Consider the following 25,011-nt stretch of genomic DNA (forward strand, 5'->3'; position numbering starts at 1 on the left):
AAATTAACTTAGAATTGATAAGAGTTGAGTTCCTAAATAGAAAAACTTCTAATAGCATTTTTCTACACTAACCAATGAGAAGATATTGAATAAGATACCATTCGGAGCTGTAGCAAAAACTATGAAGTTTCTAGATTTAATCTGATAAATACGAACTTTAGTCATATTTTTTAAAAATATATTAAAGGAATATTAAGGAAGACTTGGAAAATAAAAAAAAATACCCTGTTCACAGATAAGTTAAAACATTGTAAAGATGTTGATTCTCCCCAAAATATTCAATAAATTTTAATCAAACACTAGCTGGATTATCTGAAAAAAATTCAAACTAATTCTAAAGCTTGTGTGGAAAAATAACTAATTTATAAATAGCTAAACCAATTTCAAAAAACTGAAGATAACACTACCTATTTGACACACCTCAAAACTGATTTTTTTAAAAAAGTGATACTGGTACAGCAGTAGACAAATGAATTAGACAGACCTCGAAAACAGGTAAGTGTGTATGAGAACCTTGATGTATTTTTAAGGAAGCATCAAGGAAAGAAGGAAGAGATCATTCAGTATATGGTGCTAGGAAAACTGAAGGGGAAAATAAAAAAAGGCCAAAATAGCGCTGGGAAAGGTTGGCCACTATCTCATACCTTACACATCAAATCCAAATTAATTGGCTATCCAAATGTGAGTATAAAATTATAAAGGCATCAGAAGGATATATAGAAGAATATCTTTGTTTAAAGGATCCACAAAATTATTAACCATAAAACAAGAATGAATGACTGTGACATCAAAGCAAAGAATCTGTTCAAGAAAGACTCCTATAGAACAAAAGTAATAAATAGGTGAGGGCCTTACCGAAGATATTTGGAACATGTAAATGTAACAAAGAATTATGTCTAAAATATAAAAAAAAAAAACTTCTACATATTAATAAGAAATCCAGTAACCAATGGCAAACGGATATGAAAAGGATATTCATTGAAAGGGAAACCCAGGAAGTATGAAACGCAAATTTTTTAACTTGAGTTGGTTTTTGAGGAAATTGTGTCACTCTAGGAGAATCCAATTCACTGGGTAGGTTCGTACTCATTCTCTCTTCTACCTGGCAGGGATCTGGATCATAATATCTGAGAGTTCTCGTTTTGCTGACAGTTCAGGACTTTCATAACTACGCTTCAGGTGTTCCTTTGCTGGCTCATTAAATTGACCACTGCTGTCACCAAAACACACATGTATACACACACACATATGCATGAGATACTTCCCACTCATGGAATTGGCAAAAATTACCAAATAGGATATCAGTGATGATGCGTGTTTGCTGGTATTTCCTAGGGCTGATGTAATAAAATACCACAGCTGACTGATGTCAAACAACAGAAAAGGATTGTTTCACAGTTCTGAAGTCCAGAAGTCTGACATCAAGGTGTCAACATGGCCATGCTGTCTCTGAAACCCACAGGAAACAGATCCTTCCCTCTCTGTTCCCACAGTCTGGTGGTTTGCTGGCAGTCTTCGGCATCCTCAGCTTGTAGAAGCATCTCTAATAATCCATCTTCCCATGGCTTTCATCCCTCTGTGCATGTCTGCCTCTGTATCCACATCTGTTCTTTTTTCTGTATCCAAATCTACCCTTTTTATAAAGACACCAATAACACTGGATTCATCCCACCCTAACGACCTCATTTAACTTGATTACCACTGTAAGGGCTCTGTGTCCAAATAAGAAACATTCTGTGGTATTGGGGGTTAAGGTTTCAACATATCTTTTTGTGGGGACACAGAGCAGTGTAATATTAAAGAGTAAGCCTGGCTCACCCTAGGACTGATGACTCAACCAGGGAAGGGAAAAGGAGGCTCCTGAAGTCTAATCCTCTTCACAGGGTGGTACTCAGGGAGAATGCCTGTGTGCCAGTCCTGAGCTAAGCTTTTACATAGCCAACAGAATTGTTGTAACCTTTCCAAGAGCTGCACACTCTACATCCAGATGAAACTTGTTGGCTAGGATCTCTCTCCACTGGCACTAACTATAATCCTTCTATAGTCTACTAACCACAAGCTAAACAGGGCACCTCAGAAATCATAACTATGACAACCCTTTAGCATACAAAATATGCACACATTTATTCCCAAGTCATAACGTAAGAGAAAATGTTACAGTCCAGGTTTTGAAATACAGAAACAATTTTAAATGATGGAAAATTTAGAATTTAAGTTTTTAAAAATATATATATTTCAAAAGTGAATTACCAATTTGAATTGCTGAGTAGATGGGCAAAAATACGATACTATTAATAGTGCATCTACAGAAAGGCTAAAGCGCTTTTAAACATATTAAGAAGTGGTAAGGCTGGGCGCAGTGGCTCACGCCTGTAATCCCAGCACTTTGGGAGGCTGAGGCGGGCGGATCACAAGGTCAAGAGATCGAGACCATCCTGGCCAGACAGGGTAGGAAACCCTGTCTCTACCAAAAATACAAAAATTAGCTGGGCACGGTGGCACGTGCCTGTAGTCCCAGCTACTTGGGAGGCTGAGGCAGAAGGATCACTTGAACCCAGGAGGCGGAGGTTGCAGTGAGCCGAGACTGTGCCACTGTGCTCCAGCCTGGCGACAGAGCAAAACTCCATCTCAAAAAAAAAAAAAAGAAGTGGTAGCATGTTAAATGCAATCTTCCTTCCTCTCCCAACTTCAAATCCAAACCAAACATCTCCCCTGGACCCACAGTTCCAGGCAAAGTATTTGGCCCCCAGAGAGTAGACATCTTGTCTGCTACAGGACTATGTTGGCTTCAGCACGAACTGGAAGACCAAGAGGGGAAGAGCCCCAAGGTAAGGCTTTGCCCACACTTTGAAGGACAAAGTGACCCACAGATAGACCTGGATCCCGAAGGGAATCACAACAGTTGCCATGGCTTCCAGGATGAGAGGAGGTAGAGATGTTTTCCTGAAGGCAGGAAAACAAAGGAAACTGAGAGCAGAGACCTCCTGCGGGTGTCTCAAGATGGGACAAGGACTTGCTGCAGATTCACCGCCTGTGGCATGGATAGAAACCACTGAGCTGCCATGACACAAGGCAGCCCAGAAATGTGACCTGAGCTGCAATGACAACACAAAGAAAGACTAACCACATACCTCAGGGGGTCCCGCAGCCAAAGACAGAACAAACAAGAAAAATCCTTCCAACTCCTAATGAGTTTGAGCTCCTGGAAGACACAGGTGACAACTTGAAGAAACAACAAGCACTTCAGGAAATTCAAGTAAATATTTTTAAAAGGACCCTTTTAAAACAAATATATATATATATATAATCTATGAACAAAAATATTCAGCAGATAAATTGAAGCATCAGCACCACCAACATTAAAGACCTCAAATAAGTATCAACTGCAGAGCAACACTTCTACAAAGAGATAAAAATCATGGAAAGACTGCAAAGATCTGTAGAAAATCTAAATGCAAACAAAAGAAATTGCAAAAATATGTGAGATGAGAATCAAATAGAATAAATGTCGCTGAGTCATATAAAACCTGACATTCTGTGGTGAAGAAAAATATTTTTTAAAAAAATAACAAGCTTCCAGAGAAGCTTGTAACAGGTTACAACAGGCTTTTCATCTACAACGCTGGAAATTAGAAGACTGTGGAACGACTCTACCCCCTTCAGAGGGACAAGCTCTACAAACAAACTTCTATAGCTAGATAAGAAACCACTCACCTCTCAGGTAGTAAGAGACTTGCAGATATGCAAGGATTGAGAAGTTGTATTATCTAAAAAGGGATGGAAGGAAACTATTTGAAAAATAAGTATTACTAAGCATGTACTGAAGATTCTGAGATAGGAGAAGAGGAGGAGGAAAAAAAAAAACAATAGACCAAGATCCTGGGTAATAAGACTGGACTATATAATCATGTTAAGTAAGGAAAATGGCAAGGAGAATCTCAGTCTAGACCTAATGTTAGGCCATGGGGAAAGAGAGAGGCAGAGGAAATGTACTCTGTGCTGGTTATTTTGCTTGCCTCATCCCTAGCCTCGACACACCCCAGCCCCATCTATTATCTGGCTTCTATCACATGCAATTACACTCCCTTCCTGTGCCATGGGAGGCTGCACACTAGAGACTGTATCATCTTGGCTATTTGGCCAGTGGCTTCCAGCTGGATTAGACCAATACAATGTGTAGGCTAAAAATGAGAAAAAAAGAACAGAGAGATCAGGCTAATTCTTGCCCTTTCTCTCTCATTGTCTCAAGAAATCTCATAAACTAAAACTCCACTTGATTGCCCTCACGATGGCCCCAGATTTGTTTTTCTGGTTTCGGCAACAGCATTTCTTTCTCAAACCTTTTTGGTCATTCAGGACAACGTCTTCCTACTGTTGCTACCTTCCGCAGCTTGAATTATTTGAAGGTCTCCTACACATTTGTAAGCTCTCCCCTTCTTTAAAGTCTCTTCATGTCAGTTGTGAACTATTTCCTGCTAGAAATTTTAAAATACATTCCAAATTTCTTATTTGGGAAAAAGGTAGAGGATAGTGTAGGGATAAGAGTGAGAAAGGTACTTTTTTTTTGTATGAAATAAAACCTAGATTTAGTGTTGCCTTTTGATTTAATTACATTCTTTATCAAGAGATCCACTGCAGTTGCAAAGACCAAGAGAAGCACACGGTGAAATTATATGTGCACTAATTTATTTGTTTGCTAGGCTTTAGGTACAAACTTACCTAAGTTTATATTTGAGCAATATAAAAAATCTCTAACATTCATGATGGCAAGTTGTGAATTATCTGTTGACTTATGGTACCAGAATTGCAAAGGTAAATTCACTAGGATAACAGAAAACTATTTACTGGACTCTGTCATTAGAGACCTGTAAGGTATTCCTTTAACTGCAAAATACCTGAGCCATTACAGATTGCTACCAGGTGTACTGATGGCTTTCCTTCTCTTACGCAGCATTTCTTCCCTCCAGAAGCTGCAGGTCCAAGTCACTATCTCGGATCTCAATAAATAATACTTTATAATACCTATATTATGCACGAAGCACTGAATCCATTCAACGTGTTTTCCTTTTAGAAACTTCAACTGAGCTATCATCAAGGCTCCAGGCACTGTCTTGGTGCTGAATGGTTTAGCACCTCCCTTCAAGAAGTTTGTACCAAAGACAGACAACTAATACTAACTGAAGTGACACAAGAGTGTCATTCTCCTTTAGTAAAATATTCACAGAATAAACGTCACTAGAAGCAATTATGGTATCACAGAAAGCACACCAGGACTGAGTCCAGGGTTTGAGTTTAAGGCTTCCTCTTCCTTGGGCAAGTTACCTAGGCCATTTCATCTACAGTTTTCTTATTTGTCAGACACAGTTGCTTGAAGTGACTGGAACTTAGATATTCAATATACACAAGATATGTTAACTTTTTTTCCTTGAAGAGGCAAGCGTTCTTCAGAAGTTGAAGAAAAAAAAAACAATTTATTGAATATCTATTACATGCTACGCACTGATCATTTTCTTCTTCGATACCGTGTCCTGAGGTGAATGAAAGAGTATAGGGGAAAGCTGGGCTGTAAAGGGCATGGATGAGGCCATGATTCTGTCCCTGAGTTGACTTCTAGAAAGACTAAGATTATGACGATGACTTGCACAGATACCGGAACATATGGCAGGAGTTTGAACCCATCTATGGTTTAGTTTATCTTTCTCATGTTCATGTTCTGCTTGTCCTATGTTCACTATCCCTTCAATTCATGATTCAAGTTTTGACTCAATACACTCTGTGGATTTACGATTTATGTAAGCCCTCTCAATTCAATTTTATAATAAAGTGAGTTTTTTTAAAGTTTAATAAAGCAGTATGTATTTTACTTGTATGAAATTCTGCCTTGGCAATAATTGTAACCTTCATTCAATCCATGGTTTGCTACTCTTCTATGATGTATATCTAAAAATAAACACACACACACATCACACACACACGCTGAACTTGTGGTTAAACACAATGAACTGGCTATGCATTTCTGTCTTCACTGCCTCCCAAAATGGCAGCATGAATTTAAGTTAATAACCCACAAGAGCAAAGAGACTCAGAAAAGAGAAAACAGTAGAAGAAGACATGGAATAAACTTTGGAAGATGGAAAGTAGATGGAGGAGTGGTATTTGACTGCAGAGAATGAAGGAAGTTTAAACTTCAAAACCTACAAAGGGAAACTACAGTGGCAAAGCATGCAAGTTTTCCTGGAAAAGTCTCAGAATCTAGAGGCAACAGGTCCTTCAGGTAGGGAATGGTAGCAAAGAACAGGGCTAGAGATACAGAGATTGGTTGAGAATTCAGAAAGCAGTTGGAAAAGGATCTACCCGAAGTTTAAAAGAAGACTCCAACTTACAAGAGACCAAAGCCAAAAGGGAAAATTAAAAGGAACTTGGAAGAAACAGAAACAATTCAGGAAGGGAAAAAAATGTATATTATAATATCAGAGAGCTAAAACAATAGATTGCAATCATAAAAAACCAAAATGCTATGAAACAGGAACAATCAGAAAGTAAATGTGGCAGAGATACAGCTGAACATTGTCAATCTCTTCTTCCCTAGTCATAGGTGACCCATATTATTGGAAGCAGTGACACACTCAGCTAAAAACTTTTTCAGACACCCTTACAGATATGGTAACCAACAGGAAGTACGCAGAAATTTTTAGGTGGGCTTTCAAGAAAGTTCTCCTTTATGGCACTAGCAGAACTTCCCTAAGGGTCTTCCACTTGATCTCCTTTAAGACCTGGACCATCCACAAGCAGAGGATGCCTGACATCTTTTAGTCACAGACCAAGTCAAATGTGGAGGCACTGGTCACAAAATGGTATAAACTTGCGCCACAAAATAACCTACCAAAAAAGCAATTTTTCCCAAAAGTGTTTTAGTTTTACAAAGTATTGTAACATCCCACTGGCCATCACAAGTACAGATACGGTTGCTGTAACTAACTGAATAACGAGGCCAGGAGCAGTCGCTCACGCCTGTAATTTCAGCACTTTAAAAGGCTGAGGCAGGCGGATCACCTGAGGTCGGGAGTTTGAAACTAGCCTGGTCAACACAGTGAAACCCATCTCTACCAAAAATACAAAAATTAGCCGGGTGTGGTAGCCCTCGCCTGTAGACTCAGCTACTTGGGAGGCTGAGGAAGAACTACTGGAACCCAGGAGACAGAGGTTGCCATGAGCCGAGATCGCTCCACTGTACTCCAGCCTAGATGACAGAGGGAGACTCTATCTAAAAAAAAAAAAAACAAAAAAAAACAAACAAAAAAAAAAACACTAAACTGAATAACGAAACCTGAATTTTAAATAATAATCAAGGAACTAGAAACTCATCTGGAATTTATTAAGCCAAGTAGATTCATTTCCTTACATAAAAAGCGTTACTGTAAATTGCAGTGTGGCTGTCAACCACATTCTTTTACCAGAACTAAGGCCAAATTTCAAAAGTATCAGCTATTTGGCAAGTTATACCTTTAAAGACTTACAAGCATTTTCCAAGTCTAAAAATGTTTGCAAATTGGCTTAAAAACAGGCAGTTTTATAAACTTTATCCTTTGAATAAAACACCTAAAACTGCTTTTCTTTGTGGAAACTATAAAAGCTTTTCTTTTCTAACATAGCTCATAAGGCTCATTTTTAGTAAGATATCAGAAAATGTCCTTCTTGAAAGACCTTCAAGTTACGTCCTCCAAACTGAATACACCAAAAGAGCTAAATGCATAAGATGACTCAAAGACATGCATGAAAAATACAAAAATTAATTTAAAGAAAAAGTACATAAAGAACAATGAATTGCTGAGACAAAGCCATGAACATTACTGTATAGAGACAAAAAAAAATTTATTGGAAAAGAAAAAACTTAATACATGCAACCTATAAACCCAATTCTAATCTGAAAATTCACCCAGAGAGTAGCCAAAAGGAAGAGGACAGAGAGTGCAAGAACATATGTCCACATTTTCAACAGTACAATAAACAGGAAATTTTTTTCCTTCAGTATAAAACACTTCAGGCAAGTCAACTAGTCCTAGGTTTTATTATAAATCCACTGACAAGAAAGAACATTAAAGAAGTACGAACATGAGCACAAGGATCTCCGGGGAGAGGATGATGAAGCATCATTAAGAAACAAGATGTGACCAGGCACCGTGGTTCACGCCTGTAATCCCAGCACTGTGGGAGGCCAAAGGGGGAGGAATCCTTGAGCCCAACGGTTGGAGACCAGCCTGGGCAACACGGTGAAACCCCATCTCTACAGAAAATATAATATTTTAAAATCAAACTATCTTTACCAAATTACTGTGAACTAAAACCCTGGAGATATGAAAGATATTTCCCCCTATTTTGAAAGGAGAAATTATCTCAGAAGAAGGTTAAAGTCACCTCCCCAAACAATCTTCAGTGGATCAAGCATTTCTAAAACAGAGCAGTGTGCATCAACTTTAGTACCTCCTATAGCGGGCCACATGATTCTTTCAGATTGGTTGTCTCAGAGTATAATTTCCTTGGATATTACAGATTTCTACCTTTAATATGTATCCAAAAAGGTAGGTAAGCTGACAATAGGGAATAATTTGTGTGAACACAAATAAATAGCATCTTTGGGAGGATGTTGATTGCTTGGACAGCTCTTCTGATCTCTTCCTTTGTGGAGTGCCTGCCTCTCTACACCAAAACTTTACCAAGCTTGGCTTGGCTCCCCCACCAACACTCCAGATCTATACCTTCTTCTTTTTTTTTTTTTTTAAATACTAGTCAAGTGCAGCAGTGAGAAGGGGGGAAAGAGTAGAACAAGGAGTTCGATCTGTAACTGACTATGAACAATCAATTGAGGTAACTCACTACCTTCGGACCAGCCGAGATCTGTACTTTTAACAAGTGAGAGATTACTCTCTTGCCAACTTCAACAGTATTACTCCCATTTTCTTTTCCCTTGATCACTTCTAGTTTGGAACACTCTTCATAATCCTACTCTCTCTGCTTACCTTTCATAAAACCAGTGTTTCCCTTAAGATCTCTAACACATTCCTAGTTTTCTACTAGCATTTGGACCACCACCTCCCCCTTCCCTTCCAGTCCACCTAACAGAAGACATTGTCCAAGGGGTTTAATCTTTAATCCTCCAATATGCAATAGGGTCTTTCCCCTCCACCGACCCATTCTGTAGGACAGATTCTAACATCATCTGATGGGGCATTTAAAAAAAATCGAAATTGATACCCTCTATTTGGTCTTAGATCTTATAATTCTTCCTACCTTCAAATCAGCACTTTCCACACTAAGTAGACTACTAGCTGCATTGTCCTGCCCATAGGACAATTCAGTGGACGCCTCCTCATGCTTGCACCACCCCACCCAACTCGAATGCCTTCCACGGTACTTCCCATGCATCAGCTTTCTGATTCAGGTCAAGAAAAACCTTCTCTAATAGTTTCCAAATGCTTTTCCCATCCTCAAGCATCCTGTAGGTTTGCTGTCCAACATGTCTGCACTTACTCTTATACTGTCCTGTGGCTATTTCTTCCCCGACAGAACAAGTACCAGAAGGGACTTCACACCAAGTGAAACAGTAGAAGAACCCAGAGGGCAATGAACAGACTGTTTTGAGAGCAAAGTTATCACCCATTCTTTCTGATGCTTTTGGTAGATTGACAAGTGCCCTGTTGTTCCCTTTCTCGCCACACACACTGTCTCTAAGGCCCTGTCCCATCCCAACATGAGAAAGTTATTTAATAGTGTCTACTTACACTTGAGTGTGAATTTACACTACATGCCATATTTTATCTCTGCTCCCCGCAACCTTTGCCTCCGGGTTCAAGCGATTCTCCTGCCTCAGGCTTCCGAGTAGCTGGGATTACAGGTGCACACCATCACACCTGGCTAATTTTGTATTTTTAGTAGAGACAGGTTTTCCCCATGTTGGTCAGGCTGGTCTCAAACTCCCAATCTCAGGTGATCTGCCCACCTCAGCCTCCCAAATTGCTGGGATTACAGGTATGAGCCGCCAACCCAGCCACTACATGCCATAGTAAGTCTAATCACTTTTCTGTCCTTTTTAACTTAGCTTCCATTGTGAAACAAGAAAATGAGTGAGACAGGCAGATATACAGAACAGCCAATAGCACAATAAAATGTGTACATGCCACAAAACAGGCAGGGCTATATAAGGGAGGGTGAGAAACAAGGGAAGATGAATGAAGGGGTTGAGAGCTTGATTTTTCTATTAGACAGATCTAAGTTCAAATACTGGGCCTGCCAGTATCAGCTGCATGGTGTTGGGGAAGAAGCTTAACCTCTCTGAACCTCTTTTTTTCTCATTATATATATAAAAAATCATTTTTTAAAAGAATATCTTTTAATTCAAGTAACGGCTAGAAACAATCATAAAAAACAAGTTAGGTTGGGAGCAGTGTGCCAAGCCTGCAATCCCAACACCTTGGGAGGCCAAGGTGGGAAGATCACTTGAGGATAGGAGTTCAAGACCCTGGCTCTACAAAAAAAATGCTAAAAATTATCCAGGTATAGTGGTACACCTATAGCCCCAGCTACTCAGGAGGCTGGGACAGGAGTTCAAGGCTGCAGTCAGCTATGATCGCACAATTATACTCTAGCCTGGGGGACAGAGTGAGGCCCTGTCTCAAAAAAGAAGAAAAAGAAACTTAAGAGAAAATCAGTTTGTACAAAATTGTATCAGGAGCTTCAGCTTCCCTTTTCCCTTCACTTCTGAACAAAACACATTTGAAAGCCTCCACCCTCAGTTTTGTGTGCCATTTCAGAATAATTCCATCAGAAAGCTGGTATAAAGTACAACCCTTTCAAAGCATTAAGATGGGCCTCTGATGTTTAAGTTGGAGCAGATGACAGAAACTTTCCTGTTCTCAATAAAGTTTCTATTTTTTTTTTTAATTTCTAAACAGGGTAAAGCTATTTTCTGCTTTTCTGTCTCCAGTTATGACTACAGACCATGCTCAAACTGCAGGACACAACTCAATCAGCAGGTTGTGAAATCTTTGTCATGAATAATACCCCAAAGCTTCATGATGACATATTATCCCCAAGCACAGGGTATTCGGCTAAAAAGGCTCATCTTCAAATTTACTTGCACTTTTTTCCTAATGATACTTATTTACTTTCAAGCATCTTTAGAATTGGTTAAATAAAGTCAATTTGGCATGGTTTAAAAACTTGCTCTTTTCAAAAAAACATGTTCAAAACATGCTCAATCTAGAGCAGAACTCGAAAAAGCAGGTGAAAACCCAACTAATACAACAAAACTAACTTCTCTTGCTGAATGAAGCATAACCAAGTAGTCAGTCATGTCACAGGGCTAAAAAGATTTCAAGTACAGAGAATTAAAAGGTATTTGTTCATTCATCCACTTACTTTTCCCAGGAATATTGAGTGCCTAGTAAACACTTGCCACTATTCATGACTTAAAAACTAAATAAGCGCTTGTACCTAAGGCACTTACATCCTAGTGGAAATAGCTGAACACATACACACACACAAATATATAAAATGCAGAGGCAAGTGATAATATGTGCAATCAAATCTGAGTATGTAGAGAAAAGGAAGGATAATGGCAGTGGGAGGGAAGAGGAGGCATCATTTACGCTAAGACCCAAATAAGTGAAGAAAATGTATTCATGTAGAAGAAACAGCAACACGAAGACCTTAAGATAAAGCCCTTTTCTGTGCATCTGAGGGACAGCTGGAAGCCCGCATGAACACAGTAAGCAAGTCGAAGAGTAGGGGTGGAGACGAGATAGGCAAGCAGGGGACAGATCACGTGGGGCCCGAGAGACTGGCTTAAAAATTCAGGCTTTATTCTTAATGTAATGGAAAGCCATTGTCAGGAGAGAGGGGCACGGGTACAGAGTCGGATGTATAATCTCTGACTTCCATTTTTAAAGAGGAAACTGGCTGCTATTTTGGAAGCAAGGAGTCCAGGCTACTGCAACAGCAAAGATGAAAGGTGATGGTGGATGTGGTGAGAAGTGGTCAGAGTCTGGGTCTATTTGAAGATATAGCCAGTTGGATTTCTTCAGATTGGATATGGGGTGTCATGCTATAAAAAAACAAGAGTCAATAACAACTTCAAATTTGGGAGCCTGAGCAACTGGCTGAACAATGATACCATTTTCTAAGACAGAAATGCTGGGGAGATGAGGAGATGATTAGGAAGGGGTGGGGAGGGGGCGGGACTAAGAGTTTTGCTTAGAACCCAGTGAGTGTGACAAGCTTATCAGACCTACACTGGGAAATCTTGGGTAGATAGTTACTAAAATTTAAGGACAAGGTCAGGGTCAAGAATGTAAATATGGAAACGATCAGCATGGAGAAGGTATATGAACTTAATAACACTGCTAGGAAGAGATTGTAGACAAAGAAAAGAAGACATAGAAGATAAGTCCTTGGATGTTCTAACATTCACTGATGACAATAATTAGAAAGACTGAGCACAGAAAAATTAGAAACACCAAGTGAAATAAAGAAAAACCTAAAAATGGTTTGAGAGGGCAATGAAGGGTCTGAGAAGGAAGTTTTCACCAACTCTATCTAATGCTTTTTATAGACTGACAATATTTTCTTCAGACCACAGGGTAAATTCCAAATGCGTCTGATGCTGTTCCAGAGGCAATACATTCACTTACTGTCCCCTTCCTCACATAGAATGAAAAACATTAAACTGCCATGCAAAAAATTAATTCTACATTATTTTGTAGAAATGAACTTCTACAAATCCACAAAAAAATGAACTTCCTTTTTTTTTTTTTTTTTTTTTTTTTTTGAGACAGGGTGTCTCACTCTGTCATCCAGGCTGGAATGCAGTGGTGCAATCATAGCCCACTGCAGCCTTGAACTCCTGGGTCAAGCCAGAATAAAATTTTATAATGAGACCGGCAATGTCTCATGACCTCCCTTCCTTTGAATGTTACGAAATGGTGGTATAACAAAATAACTCAAAATACTTCTTTCCCTGTTCACACATCTAGATCAAATTTCAATCTAACACAAAAACTTTTCATCAGGGTCCCAGCTTTGTACTAACAAGTTTAAACACTAACTAGAAAGTATCCTAATCAAAAACATGACATATATTTTGAAGCACTGTACAATAACCATCTGTACAATTTTAGTACGCATGAACTATAGAAATGTAGGTCACATAAGAGAAGGTGATACTTTTATAAATTATCCTACGGAAGGAACTACTTCGAGATCTATTTCCTAGTCTAGCTCAAAGTATAACTCCATGTCATATTAAAATGTTTCCCTTTTTTAATACTTTAAACGGTTGATTGAAGCCGGACTCAGTGGCTCAAACCTGTAATCCCAGCACTTTGGGAGGCCGAGGCGGGCGGACCACGAGGTCAGGAGTTAAAGATTAGCCTTACCGATGGTGAAACTCCATCTCTACTTAAAAATACAAAAATTAGCTGGGTGTGGTGGCACATGCTTGTAATCCCAGCCACTTAGGAGGCTGAGGCAGGAGAATCACTTGAACCTGGGGGGCAGAGTTTACAGTGAGCTGAGATCACACCACTGCACTCCAGCCTGGGCAACAGAGCAAAAAAAAAAGAAAAAAAAAGGGTTGATGAACACTAACAGTCAGTAAAATACAATCAAATATATAAACCTAAAGTCTGCAATTGCTCAACAGTGTCTATCTGGCAGGGCATGGTGGCTCACACCCGTAATCCCAAGACTTTGGGAGGCCAACTTGGGAGGATTGCTTGAAGCCAGGAGTTCAAAACCAGCTTAGGAAAAAAAGCAAGACCTTGTCCCTACCAAAAAAAAAAAAAAAAAAAAAAAATTATCTGGGTGTGGTAGTGTGTGCCTATAGTCCCAACTGTTCCAGATGCTGAGGCAGGAAGATCACTTGAGCACAGGAGTTCAAGGCTGCAGTGAGCTATGATCATACCACTGCACTCTAGCCTGGGCAACAGAGTGAGACCCTGTCTCTAAAAAAGGAAAAAAAAATGTCTATTGGCAATTCTGTAACTTATATATATTTGATGATCATGTACTAATATGGCACTAACATCACAAGAACAAATTTGTCCTGGTGCATGGGAGTTGTATAGGATTTGTCATGTACAAAAAACAGCAAATCTTACAGCTTTAGGTGGAACAAGGACAAAGAGCCCATTCCTTTCTAATTCTAAATTCCTTAACAGTGATGAACTACCTGGCCAGCACCACCCCCAGGCAGCAGAGTATAATGACTAAGAGGCCAGGCCATCAGTATTCAAATCCTCAGCTAGCTCTTACAGCTTCTAGTGTTTCCTTGAAGAAATTACCTCTCACCCCTCTTTTCTCTCATTGGAAAAGAACATCCTCAGGTAATAATAGTCCTTCATTATAAAATACATGGGTATAATGCACTAGCCACTTAACATGCATGTGGCAGTAACTGAAGAATACTAGTTGCTTTAGTTGTCATTTATTCAGCTTCTCTTACAAAAAACCTTCACTAATAGTTAACTTACTATTCAAGTCAGCTCCTCTAGTGTAGGGCACTGCTATATTCACAGAAAGGTCTTCAAAACACTGAGTTAAAAGTCTCACTGTGACCAGTTGTTACCAGTTCTGCCCTCTGAATCCATACAAAAATTTCCTAATCTCTCCTACATGGAAATCCCATTGTGCTTGACTGACAGGAGGTCTAGTGCTGTCTACCAACATAAAAACGCACTCCAGCACCAAACTCAGCATTCTGTACCCAGAAGTGAGAAGCAGTCTTTGGGCCTACCACTGGGATATTTCCTAATCTTTGGCAAGGCTGTTCATAGGACTGTGCTGTGACTCATCAGAGTGGAACTTGCCAATGTCCATCGCTTGAAGCAAAGCTGCAGGTCGAGTATGTTAAACCTCCGTTTCAAAGTTGTGCGTATATGACAGCTATTATCCTTATTAAGAGCTTTGACTACATCAAATGTGTTCTTAAAGAAACACAACCAATAATTATTTAACACATTCTGAAACCAAAGTACAGGTATGCATAATTTATCACTTGCTCAGGCTCTAACACATTTTTGACAGTTAACAGACTTAAGGAGATCTGGAAACATCAATTAAATAAGCCAACCTTTTTTTTTTTTTTTTTTTTTTGAGACGGAGTTTCGCTCTTGTTACCCAGGCTGGAGTGCAATGGCGCGATCTCGGCTCACCGCAACCTCCGCCTCCTGGGTTCAGGCAATTCTCCTGCCTCAGCCTCCTAAGTAGCTGGGATTACAGGCACGTGCCACCATGCCCAGCTAATTTTTTATATTTTTAGTAGAGACGGGGTTTCACCATGTTGACCAGGATGGTCTCGATCTCTCAACCTCGTGATCCACCCGCCTCGGCCTCCCAAAGTGCTGGGATTACAGGCTTGAGCCACCGCGCCCGGCCATAAGCCAACCTTTTGATTGAACACAAAATATTCATTCATTCAACGAGCATCTGGGAACGTTCTGTCAGGAACTGTAGGGCACAGGAACAACATAAGCAACTCAACCTGCAGACGCTAACTCAAAGACAGAGTTCACTTGCAAGGTGTATTTCCTCCGAACTAAAAGGATTGAGCAAATATGTTGATGTTGCTTTGCTTTTCTTAACTAGCATTCACAGAGCTAGTGTGTTTCTAGAACTCAAATGCTGGTATGTTGAGAAGCAGTCTTCATAGGAAGGGGGGAGGTGAATGGAGGGTTTAGTATCAACAGCAGGCCCTCCCTGCCCAAAGCACCCGTGGCATCCAGAGAGAAAGACAGCTAGAGCACTTCCCAGAAAGACAAGAACCAGCGCAGACTGAATAAATCGGCACACTCTCTGCCATCCAATCCAGGACACTATTCCTCTCTCCCTAAGCCTAGGAGAAGCTTTAAGGATTTGTCCTTTACAAATGGCTCAACAAACACCAAGGTTTCAAGGCTTCTTCACAAGGGCCAATTGTGACTTCATTGAGCCTTTTGTGACTTTATGAAGAAAACACAGAACTCACCTTTTCTCAGCTTCATCCTTCCTCAATGGAGGAAACCCCATGGGTCATCTGTTACAAAAATGTTTAATATCACCAATAAATAATCTGAGGACAAATTACAAAAACATGTGTCTTTCATCTATTCACTTAGAGGAAAAATACAAATAACAATTTCTAATTTGGGCCAGAATATGGGGAAAATGTTGCCCTCAATCCCTGTTCATTGTGCAAACTGCCACAAAGGTTTTAGATGGTATCTTTGGTGATGTGTATCAAGAACCATAAATCATTCATTCATTATTTTTCACCCAGTGGGTCCCCTTCCCTGACTAATTCAAGAATACTCTATTTATTCATTTACTTTTAGAGACAGGGTCTTACTCTGTCACCCAGGCTGGAGTGCAGTGGCACGATCAGGGCACACCACAGCCTCTACTGCCCAGGCTCAGGGGATCCTCCCACCTAAGCCTCCCAAGCAGCTGAGATGCAGGTGTGTGCCACCTTTTTTTTTTTTTTTTGGTAGATTTTTTGCTGGGTTGACCAGGCGAGTCTTGAACTCCTGGCCTCAAGCCATCCTCCCTCCTCAGCCTCCCAAACTTCTGAGATTGTAGGCATGAGCCACCATGCCTGGCTGACACCCTGTTTTAACAAAGGTACAAGTTCTTTGTATTTTTCCTCACTTTATGAAAGAGGTCATTTCTAGCTTTCACTGCATCAGTACATTGGAAGAATCCAGAATGACTGACACAGTGCTGGAATCCTCCCAGTTCCTCAGGAAACACTTTGACATATCTGTTTACACTTCCTGAAATCAGGCTGTTCTAACGGCATTCCCACCCAGGCTCCTATTTGTGTGAATCAGTTCCCCCGCAAGAGGATTTCATGAACTCCCTCATCTCTTGCCACCCCTATCTTTTCTAGGATCCTTTCTTATTTGCCATATAAAGATGCCATGTTCAAGAAATTATAAAACACTGCATAAAGAAAAAAATGGGGCCAGGTGTGGTGGCTCATGCCCTGTAATCCCAGCACTTTGGGAGGCCACAGCAGGTAGATTACTTGAGGCCAGGAGTTTCAGACCAGCCTGGGCAACATAGGGAATCGCTATTTCTACCAAAAAAAAAAAAAAAGAAATACAAAAATTATCTAGGCATGGTGGTGCACACCTATAGTAACAGCTACTCAGGAGGCTGAGGCAGGAGAATCACTTGAACTCGGGAGGCGAAGGTTGCAGTGAGCCAAGATCGTACCACTGCATTTCAGCCTGGGCAACAAAGTGAGATCCTGTCTCAAAAAAAAGTAAAAGAAAAAAATGAGATGACAATTTAAGACATTAAGACATTTCTTGGCCATTCACATCTACCTTGAGAAATCCATTGTCCTAAAAATCAAAAAGTGGATGCGCTTACCAAAGGAGCGGAGATTGATGTGCCCTCTGGCAGGGAACTCCCTTGAGTGATAAAAAGTGCTCTGTATCTTTGGCCGGGCCTGGTGGCTCACACCTGTAATCCCAGCACTTTGGGAGGCTGAGGGGGCAGATCACGAGGTCAAGAGATCAAGACCATCCTGGCCAACATAGTGAAACCCCGTCTTTATTAAAAATACAAAAATGAGCTGGGTGTGGTGGCATGTGCCTGTAGGCCCAGCTACTCGGGAGCCTGAGGCAGGAGTATCGCTTGAACCTGGGAGGCAGAAGTCGCAGTAAACCGAGATCACGCCACTGCACTCCAGCCAGGTGACAGAGAGAGACTCCATCTCAAAAAAACAAAAAACAAAAACAAAAACAAAAAGTGTTCCGTATCTTGACTGGGTACTGGCGACTTAGGCATACTGGTCTGACAAAACTCCTATATGGTATACTTAAAATCAGTGCATTTCACTGCAGATAAAACATGACCTCAGTAAGATACTTCAGCAAAAGTACTCTCAGCAATTCTTGGGAGCTATGCTGTATGCAACTTCAAGATTTCACACATGACAAGTTAAAAAAGGCCAAAATGCCCCAGCCTAGTGGGCAAATGGGTCAGCCCCACCGCAGCCTTGGCTCAAATGCTGCCCTTCTCTGTGCTCTTAACCTGACTCTCCAGGAAGACTCGGGCTGCCTCATCAATACCATCACGTGCACCAGATGAACTTCACCATCTGACAGCACTGCTGGGTCTGCACATCCGCCTCTCATGGGAGCTGCCTCTCTTTGAAGGTCCAGGTAAGGGCTAAGAATTTGGTGACTGAATCCATAAGCCCAGCAAGTGCCTGGCACACAGTAGGCACATAGTAGGTATTTCTGAGATGACTAAATGTAAGTCCCCATGAGGGAGATCATCAAGTGGAGGGCAGGAGTAGAGTAAGGTGACTCAGGAACAGGGTTGAGGCAGAAGAGGAAATGCTAAGTAAATAGACAAGTACACACTGGCAGATGAAGACATCCTGCAGCAGGTCGCAACCAAACAACTGTAACCAATAAAGCTTAGCACACTGAAGCAAGTTTCCACTAGAAAGAGAATGAGTTCTGCTCCTTAAAATCTTTTTTTTTTTTTTTTGAGACAGATTCTCGCTTTGTTACCCAGGCTGGAGTGCAATGGCACAATCTGAGCTCATTGCAACCTCTGCTTCCCGGGTTCAAGCGATCTTCTGCCTCAGCCTCCCGAGTAACTGGGACTACAGGCTTGCCCCTTCACACACAGCTGACTTTTTTGTATTATTAGTAGAGACAGGGTTTCACCATATTGGCCAGGCTAGTCTCAAACTCCTGACCTCGTGATCCACCTGCCTCAGACTCCCAAAGTGCTGGGATTACAGGCGTGAGCCACCGCGCCCGGCTAAAACCCCTATTTTTTAATGTTGTTAAAGCTGTAACTTTATTCACACTTTCATTCAACAAGCATTCACCAGGCACCATGCCAAACACTCAAGCAATAAATAAGATATGATTCCTGCCCTCAGTCAGCTCACAGACGAATACAGAAAAACAAATAGAACTATACCACACAATGCAAAAAGAGAGATTTATGCGAGTAAGACAGGGGAGAAAGGAATGACAGGGCCGGAGGTTTGATTTCAGGAAACCTTCACATAAAGCTTGATTTTCGCCCAAGTATGGAAGAATGAAGAGGTGTTTACTAGGTCAACAAGGAGTAACAGGTATTCCATCCATACAAAAACATGGAGGTGACAAAACTGCATTGTGTGCAAGGAGAAACACAAGCAATGGATTAGGGAGCATTTGTTGCTCTACCATCAGCATCCGCTTAACTGGCACAACCACCAGGGAAGATTAAGAGGAAAAAAGACATATAGGATTTAAATAGCAGAGTCCACACTTGAACGATGATTTGACTTCAGAACTGTGCGCTTAACTGCTATGCTATCTGGCAGCCACACATGTAGTAATGGAGAAAATGACTGAAAATCAAGATTAGATCAACAGGCAGGAACCAGATTATAAAGGGCCATGAAGGCTATACTAAGGGTTCTGGACTTTAAAATCTTTTTATGACTCTCAGAAAACAAGGAATTAACAAAATCAGGTTTATATTTTGAGAAAAATGATTTTAGCTACAACAGCTAAAGAATTGCTAACACTACAATTTTTAAACAAATATTAATCACAGTGTCTTTAATATCTGTTGATGGAAATTATACGTGATTACCAAAAAATGCTTCCAGAACTCGGTAACATTTTCAAATGAATGTCTTTGTCACTCTACATACATTTCAAAGGCAACAGTACAAATGCATAAGACCTGCATTTAGCCTGTTGACAATGCTGACATGCAATGAAGATTCATGTACTGCAGGCAAACTTTTTCAAACCAGACCAGACTGACAGCCGCTAGTAGAAGGGATATTTATGAAGAAAGAGGGAAACCATTTAGAAGAATTTCGCTAATATCAATGGAAGACCCAGAGTGCAATTCCTTAACACGAAACACTTTTAAAATGATTTTAGCTGCAGCAGCTAGAATAAGAATCGCTTTGTAACACTACAATTTTTAACACATATTTATCATAATGGTTTAATACTTGTTGATTGAAACTGTACATAATTACCAAAAATACTTCCATTAGTACCAAAGGTAAAACAGTTAAAAGGTGATGAACAGCACATGCGTGAAGTATAAAAATTGGGGCAGGTAGAGAAACAGACCAATTAGAAGTGAGGAAGGACTCATATTCTAGTGCCAGACTTGGCGATGAGCTCAGGTTGGCATCCCTTACAGGGTGACAGCAATACTGAAAAAACTCAATCCAAAGATAACAGGAAGGGCAGGTGAGCAGGAGGATGGTGAATTAAGTTATCCTGTTCTGCTCCAGCCATAAAAATTACTCTTGTATTTGAACCTCAACCTAGATAGCAACATTAACTTGGAGACTAGAAAACTGTGACCTACCAGTGCAAAGTGCTACGTACCTTAGTTTAAATCTCATTAGTATTTTGTCAAGGCTTTCAGGTGACCCCAAACAGAGAGACAAAGGCAACTATAAGGCAGAGAAAATTAAAAGGTACTGCAGAAGAGGCCTAAAATTAGAGTCCCGGCTGTATTTTCTACCACTTCATCACCCACTAGGTAGCCTTGCTAGAATCAAGCTTCCCCTCTGCCTTTGCCTTCAAACCATTACATTACTTGGTTTTAAACTGGTGTTTAATCATAAACCAGCCCTGGTACATTATTAATGTTCCAAACAGCCTTTCCAATCAATAATAATCCAATATCATCATGTTATCTTAAAGGGTAGCACTCCTACATTTGCTTTGAATTACAAAATTAGCACCAGAAGACAAGCCAGTTTGTATACATACTCAAGTATGTAAATACAATTTGAAATGAATAAAAACAAGATAAAAACGCTAATAATTGGCAGAATAACAACCACTAGCTCTTACCTCAATCTCCTCCACTCTAAAAAATAAATTTAAAGTTTGGTTATGAGAACTACATATTAGCTATTTTAAATCACAGACAGAAAACTGAAATGGCAAGAAGATGCTGAAACGGAGTCCAGTCATCATTCAAAATTTTACAAGGTTATTGGAGTTAGTGACATTGGGGTACTCAAAACTGCAGCAAGAATAAAAGTAACAGATTACATCTAATACACATAGAATATATATGTGCATACATATACAGCATGTACATTTAAAAACCCTTCTATATTTCAGTAATGTGTAAAGGAATAGGGCAAAATGTAGCAAGAATATTAGCAAGCAGGAAAAAGAATACAAATACACATTGGAATCAACTTTTCATCTTCAAATTAGGGGTTCTTAAAGAGGTTGTGGTGATGACAGTCATTCGTCCTGCTTCTTTTGGCAAGAACAGTATTTTAAAATATGTGCTTTGGTGGCAAAGGCAAAGCTGAGAAGAGAGATAAATGTGGACAGTGGCCGCAGAAATAAAATAGCCCCAACAGTGAACACGCTGTGGTCACTTCACATGCCCAGAGTATACTAAAACTATGTGAACATGTAAATTCCTCACATATACACAGTGAAGGCAAACATACTGCCTTGCTCCATGTGGCATGAAAAAAAATATTTAATTTTAATTTCATTAACTATATTGAAAGGATACGACAGGCCAGGTGCGGTGGCTCACGCCTATAATCCCAGGATTTTGGGAGGCCAAGGTGGGTGGATCACAAGATCAAGAGATCGAGACCATCCTGGTCAACATGGTGAAACCCTGTCTCTACTAAAAATAAAAAATAAAAAATTATCTGGGCATGGTGGCACACACCTGTAATCCCAGCTACTCGGGAGGCTGAGGCAGGAAAATTGCTTGAACCCAGGAGGTGGAGGTTGTAGTGAGCCAAGATCCCGCCATTACACTCCAGCCTGGGTAACAAGAGCGAAACTCCGTCTCAAAGAAAGAAAAAAAAAAAAAAAAAAGATATGACAGTACCTTTAGGAAGATCCAGCTTTCTGCTAATGATGAACAAAATAAATTATAGAGGTGCCAAATCATTGCTGATAAACACCTTTACATAGACTGCGATGAGAGTGAAAAGAGGCCACATGTACTATGCCTAATGATATCTTTTATCACAATACACTTTTCCCTAGTTCATCAAATACACATTTCTTGGAGAAACCCTACATAGTTATCACCAAGCAGAGACAAAAAAGGAATGCTTAGTTTTCCAAAATCTGCATACTAAAAAAAGGAAACGGTGCGGAATCATTCGTATTCACGTTTCCTGAAACAAATACAAAGCATGCATTTGCAAACTCCACGCAGAAGCCACGTATGACCAAAATATGTCCCCACGTCTCCCCTTCTCCCTCCCTCAATCCCCAGCACTCAAACACAAAATGGCAAGTTTGTTTTCTAAAATTATGCAGAACACACACTGCTAATGGAAAATTACAGCTGGAAGTCTTGGCTTTTCAAAGTTTATGAATGAGGGAAGTTATTTCTCTTAACTATATTGCTGAAATTTTTCCACTCTCATTTCAATTCAAAATACCGTGTTTATTCGTCTCCCAACTTTCCATGCCCTCTCTTTACATCTAAGTCACCTTCAGACCAGCTCAAAGTTTCCGTCTAAAAAGACACTAAAACCTCATTCCTTAGACCTCCCAACTGTCCCGTGGTTGTAATGCTACTCACATTTCACATTCCTTTATTTAGTGCAAGAAATGTAATACTGAAAGTTTATTCTTTCTTTCCATGCACATATATGTATTTCTTTAAGGAAAAATAAATTATTTTCAAGTATTGTTCACCTTGGAATTCGTAAACCTGTTGTTTTTTTCCGTGGAATAATCTTTAAGACTAATTCGACGTTTTAAATGCGTTGATTAAACCAGCACGTGGCATCACTAACTCCTAAATGACTGCAATGCTGGTGCATGCCACAATTTTCAACAGTTGTTCCTGATTCACTTCTGCTTGGAAGACTTTTGCCTCGTCTTAAAAGTCATCTTTTCGTCCAGTGGAATAAGGGCTAGAAGTCCTGATGTTAAACTTCTACAGATAAATGTAGCCCCAAGGCGTGGATGAAGAGACCCGCTCTTTTTCAGAGGGGAAGAAGGGAATGGAAGATCTTGTCTGGTAGGCACAGCTGGAAGCATAACAACTCTCAATGATCTCAGGATCATTGAGATCCTGAGATCCTCAACCCTAGGATCTCAGTCTCATCAAAGCTGAAAATGAAGCAGCACAAGGCCGGGCCCCTACCCCCTGGGGCTGGGATGCGGCTGCAGAGAAATCATCCTTCCAGGTGCTCCTCCGGTGTGTTACCACCTCCACCTGCCCTCCCACCCACCTTTCTTTTCCGCTCCCCCTCCACACTGAATACACTGGCTTCTCAGGTATAGGTCGAGCATCTGCACTTCTATGCACCCCGAGGGAATGCACCCGAGTGCCCTGGCCCAGCTCTGCACCACGCGCTCTGGGCTGTGCCCCGCAGAGAGACACCCCGGGCGAGCCAGGACCGACCAGCGCTGCTCCTCCCGGACGCGCAGGGCCGGCACGCGGCTGGCGAGCGCTCACCTCTGCCCTAGGAAGCCAGTGACAACGTCGGGAGCCAGGGGTTAGGCAGCGCTAATCAAAGCGGGACATTAAGAGGCAGGAGAGGCAGAAGCCGCAGAGTCCCCAACAGTGCACAAGCAAAGCAGCTTCTTCGCACGGGTTGGGTCGCCCAAGGAGGCTAAAGTGTAGAGCGTCCCGGGCTGCAGTCACGTAGCGACCACTGCCCCGAGGCAGCCAACACCTGCGGAGAGGAAGCATGAAAGGTACTCACCTCCACCCATCTCTGAGCCTCGGCGAACGCCACGGAGCAGTCTGCCTCCGCCTCCTCCAGCCCTTCCATGGCTAGGACAAGGGAGGGGGAGAGAGACTCAGTGGGTGCCTGGAGGGGCGGGGGTGTCCCGGTGCGTCTGGGCCCCACTGGCGGGGAGGGTTCGCGCGCCGCCGCCAGGCTCCGGCTGCGAGGGCGCCCGGCTTCTCGTTCCCTTTGTTGCGTTCTGCAGTTCGTTAAGGTCTCGAACTCACAAGAACGTGAAGACCTGGCGTTCTCTAAACTCCTGAAAGCGACCCAAGGTCCGCTAGGACCCGGGCAGCCTGGCAGGACGCAGGAGGCGAAGCGGGCGCCCAGAGGCAGCGCGCGGCTCCGGCCCCGACGACAGTTTGGACTTCAAAAGTCGCTGCGCCGCCGCCGTCCTCCCCGCCCCGGCCCCGCCCCGGCCCCGCCGCCGCCCGCCCGGGCCCGCCAAGTCGCCGCTTCCGTCCGCCCCTCCCGCTGCTCCCCGGGGCTCCGGGCCGCGGCCGCCTCTGCGGTCAGACTGTCTGGCCCGAGGGATGCCACCGTCCGCCAGGCTCGGGTTCCCCCGAGGGGGATGCGCCGTCGCGCCCGCGTCCTTCCCGCACCCGCCCCACTGACCGCCGGCCCGCCCTCCCTCTCCCGGGCCCCAGAGAGCTGCGCCCTCCCGGCTCGCGGCCGCCCGGCCCGCCTGACATACCAGGAATAGCAGCACACAATTGCACCTTTCCGGGCCAAGAAACACCCGCTGCGGGGGAGCGCGGCCCGCAGCCCTCACCTGCCGCCCGGCCGGCCGAGCCCGCTCCGCGCGCTCCCTCCGCGGTCCGGTCCTGCCGCCAGGTGCTCGCCGTCCGCTCCCACGCTCCCGCCCCCGGCGGCAGAGGAGAGTCGTGGCCTTAGCACGTGCGGCCGCTTCCGCAGAGTCGGGCCCCGCTCTGCCCGCCTTCCAGCTGGGTGCGGTGGTGGAAGGAGGGTCCCGCCCCTCCACCCCGGCTCGACGCCGAGGGTTCGAGGGAGCGGGAGGGAACCTTGCATTCCCCACTTCCCGCCCGCTCAGCCCAGTCCAGGCCCTGCGACCGCCCTTGCGCTGAGCGTCAAAACTCCCACCCTTCCTGGTTTGAGGACATTCAGGGGACAGCGAGGTGGCATGTTACTCGGTATCCGCAGCGGCCCTGGGTAGGTGTTCAGGGCCGTCGGCCGGGAGGCGCACGGGTCGGCTTGTGCGGGTTTTTCACAGGGTGCTGAAAGCA

The 25,011-nt window shown here is 42.4% G+C and overlaps 1 protein-coding gene across 15 annotated transcripts in view; it reads right to left on the reverse strand.

Annotated features, from left to right (window-relative positions):
- The window catches only part of LMO7 (LIM domain 7), a 235,219-nt gene extending 211,075 nt beyond the window's left edge, over positions 1-24,144 (reverse strand). For 8 of the 15 annotated variants that reach the window (XM_074387590.1, XM_074387591.1, XM_074387589.1 and 5 more), the window contains exon 1: positions 23,744-24,144. In XM_074387590.1, coding sequence (XP_074243691.1) covers positions 23,744-23,812 — 69 coding nt within the window. In that variant the 5' untranslated portion in view covers positions 23,813-24,144. The remainder of the gene's footprint in view (positions 1-23,743) is intronic. The other 7 variants (XM_074387593.1, XM_074387592.1, XM_039473156.2 and 4 more) reach the window with 3 other exon arrangements.
- Between the last annotated feature and the right edge of the window lie 867 nt (positions 24,145-25,011).

This window comes from Saimiri boliviensis, chromosome 16 (genome assembly GCF_048565385.1).
Source record: "Saimiri boliviensis isolate mSaiBol1 chromosome 16, mSaiBol1.pri, whole genome shotgun sequence".
NCBI classification, from domain to species: Eukaryota; Metazoa; Chordata; class Mammalia; order Primates; family Cebidae; genus Saimiri; species Saimiri boliviensis.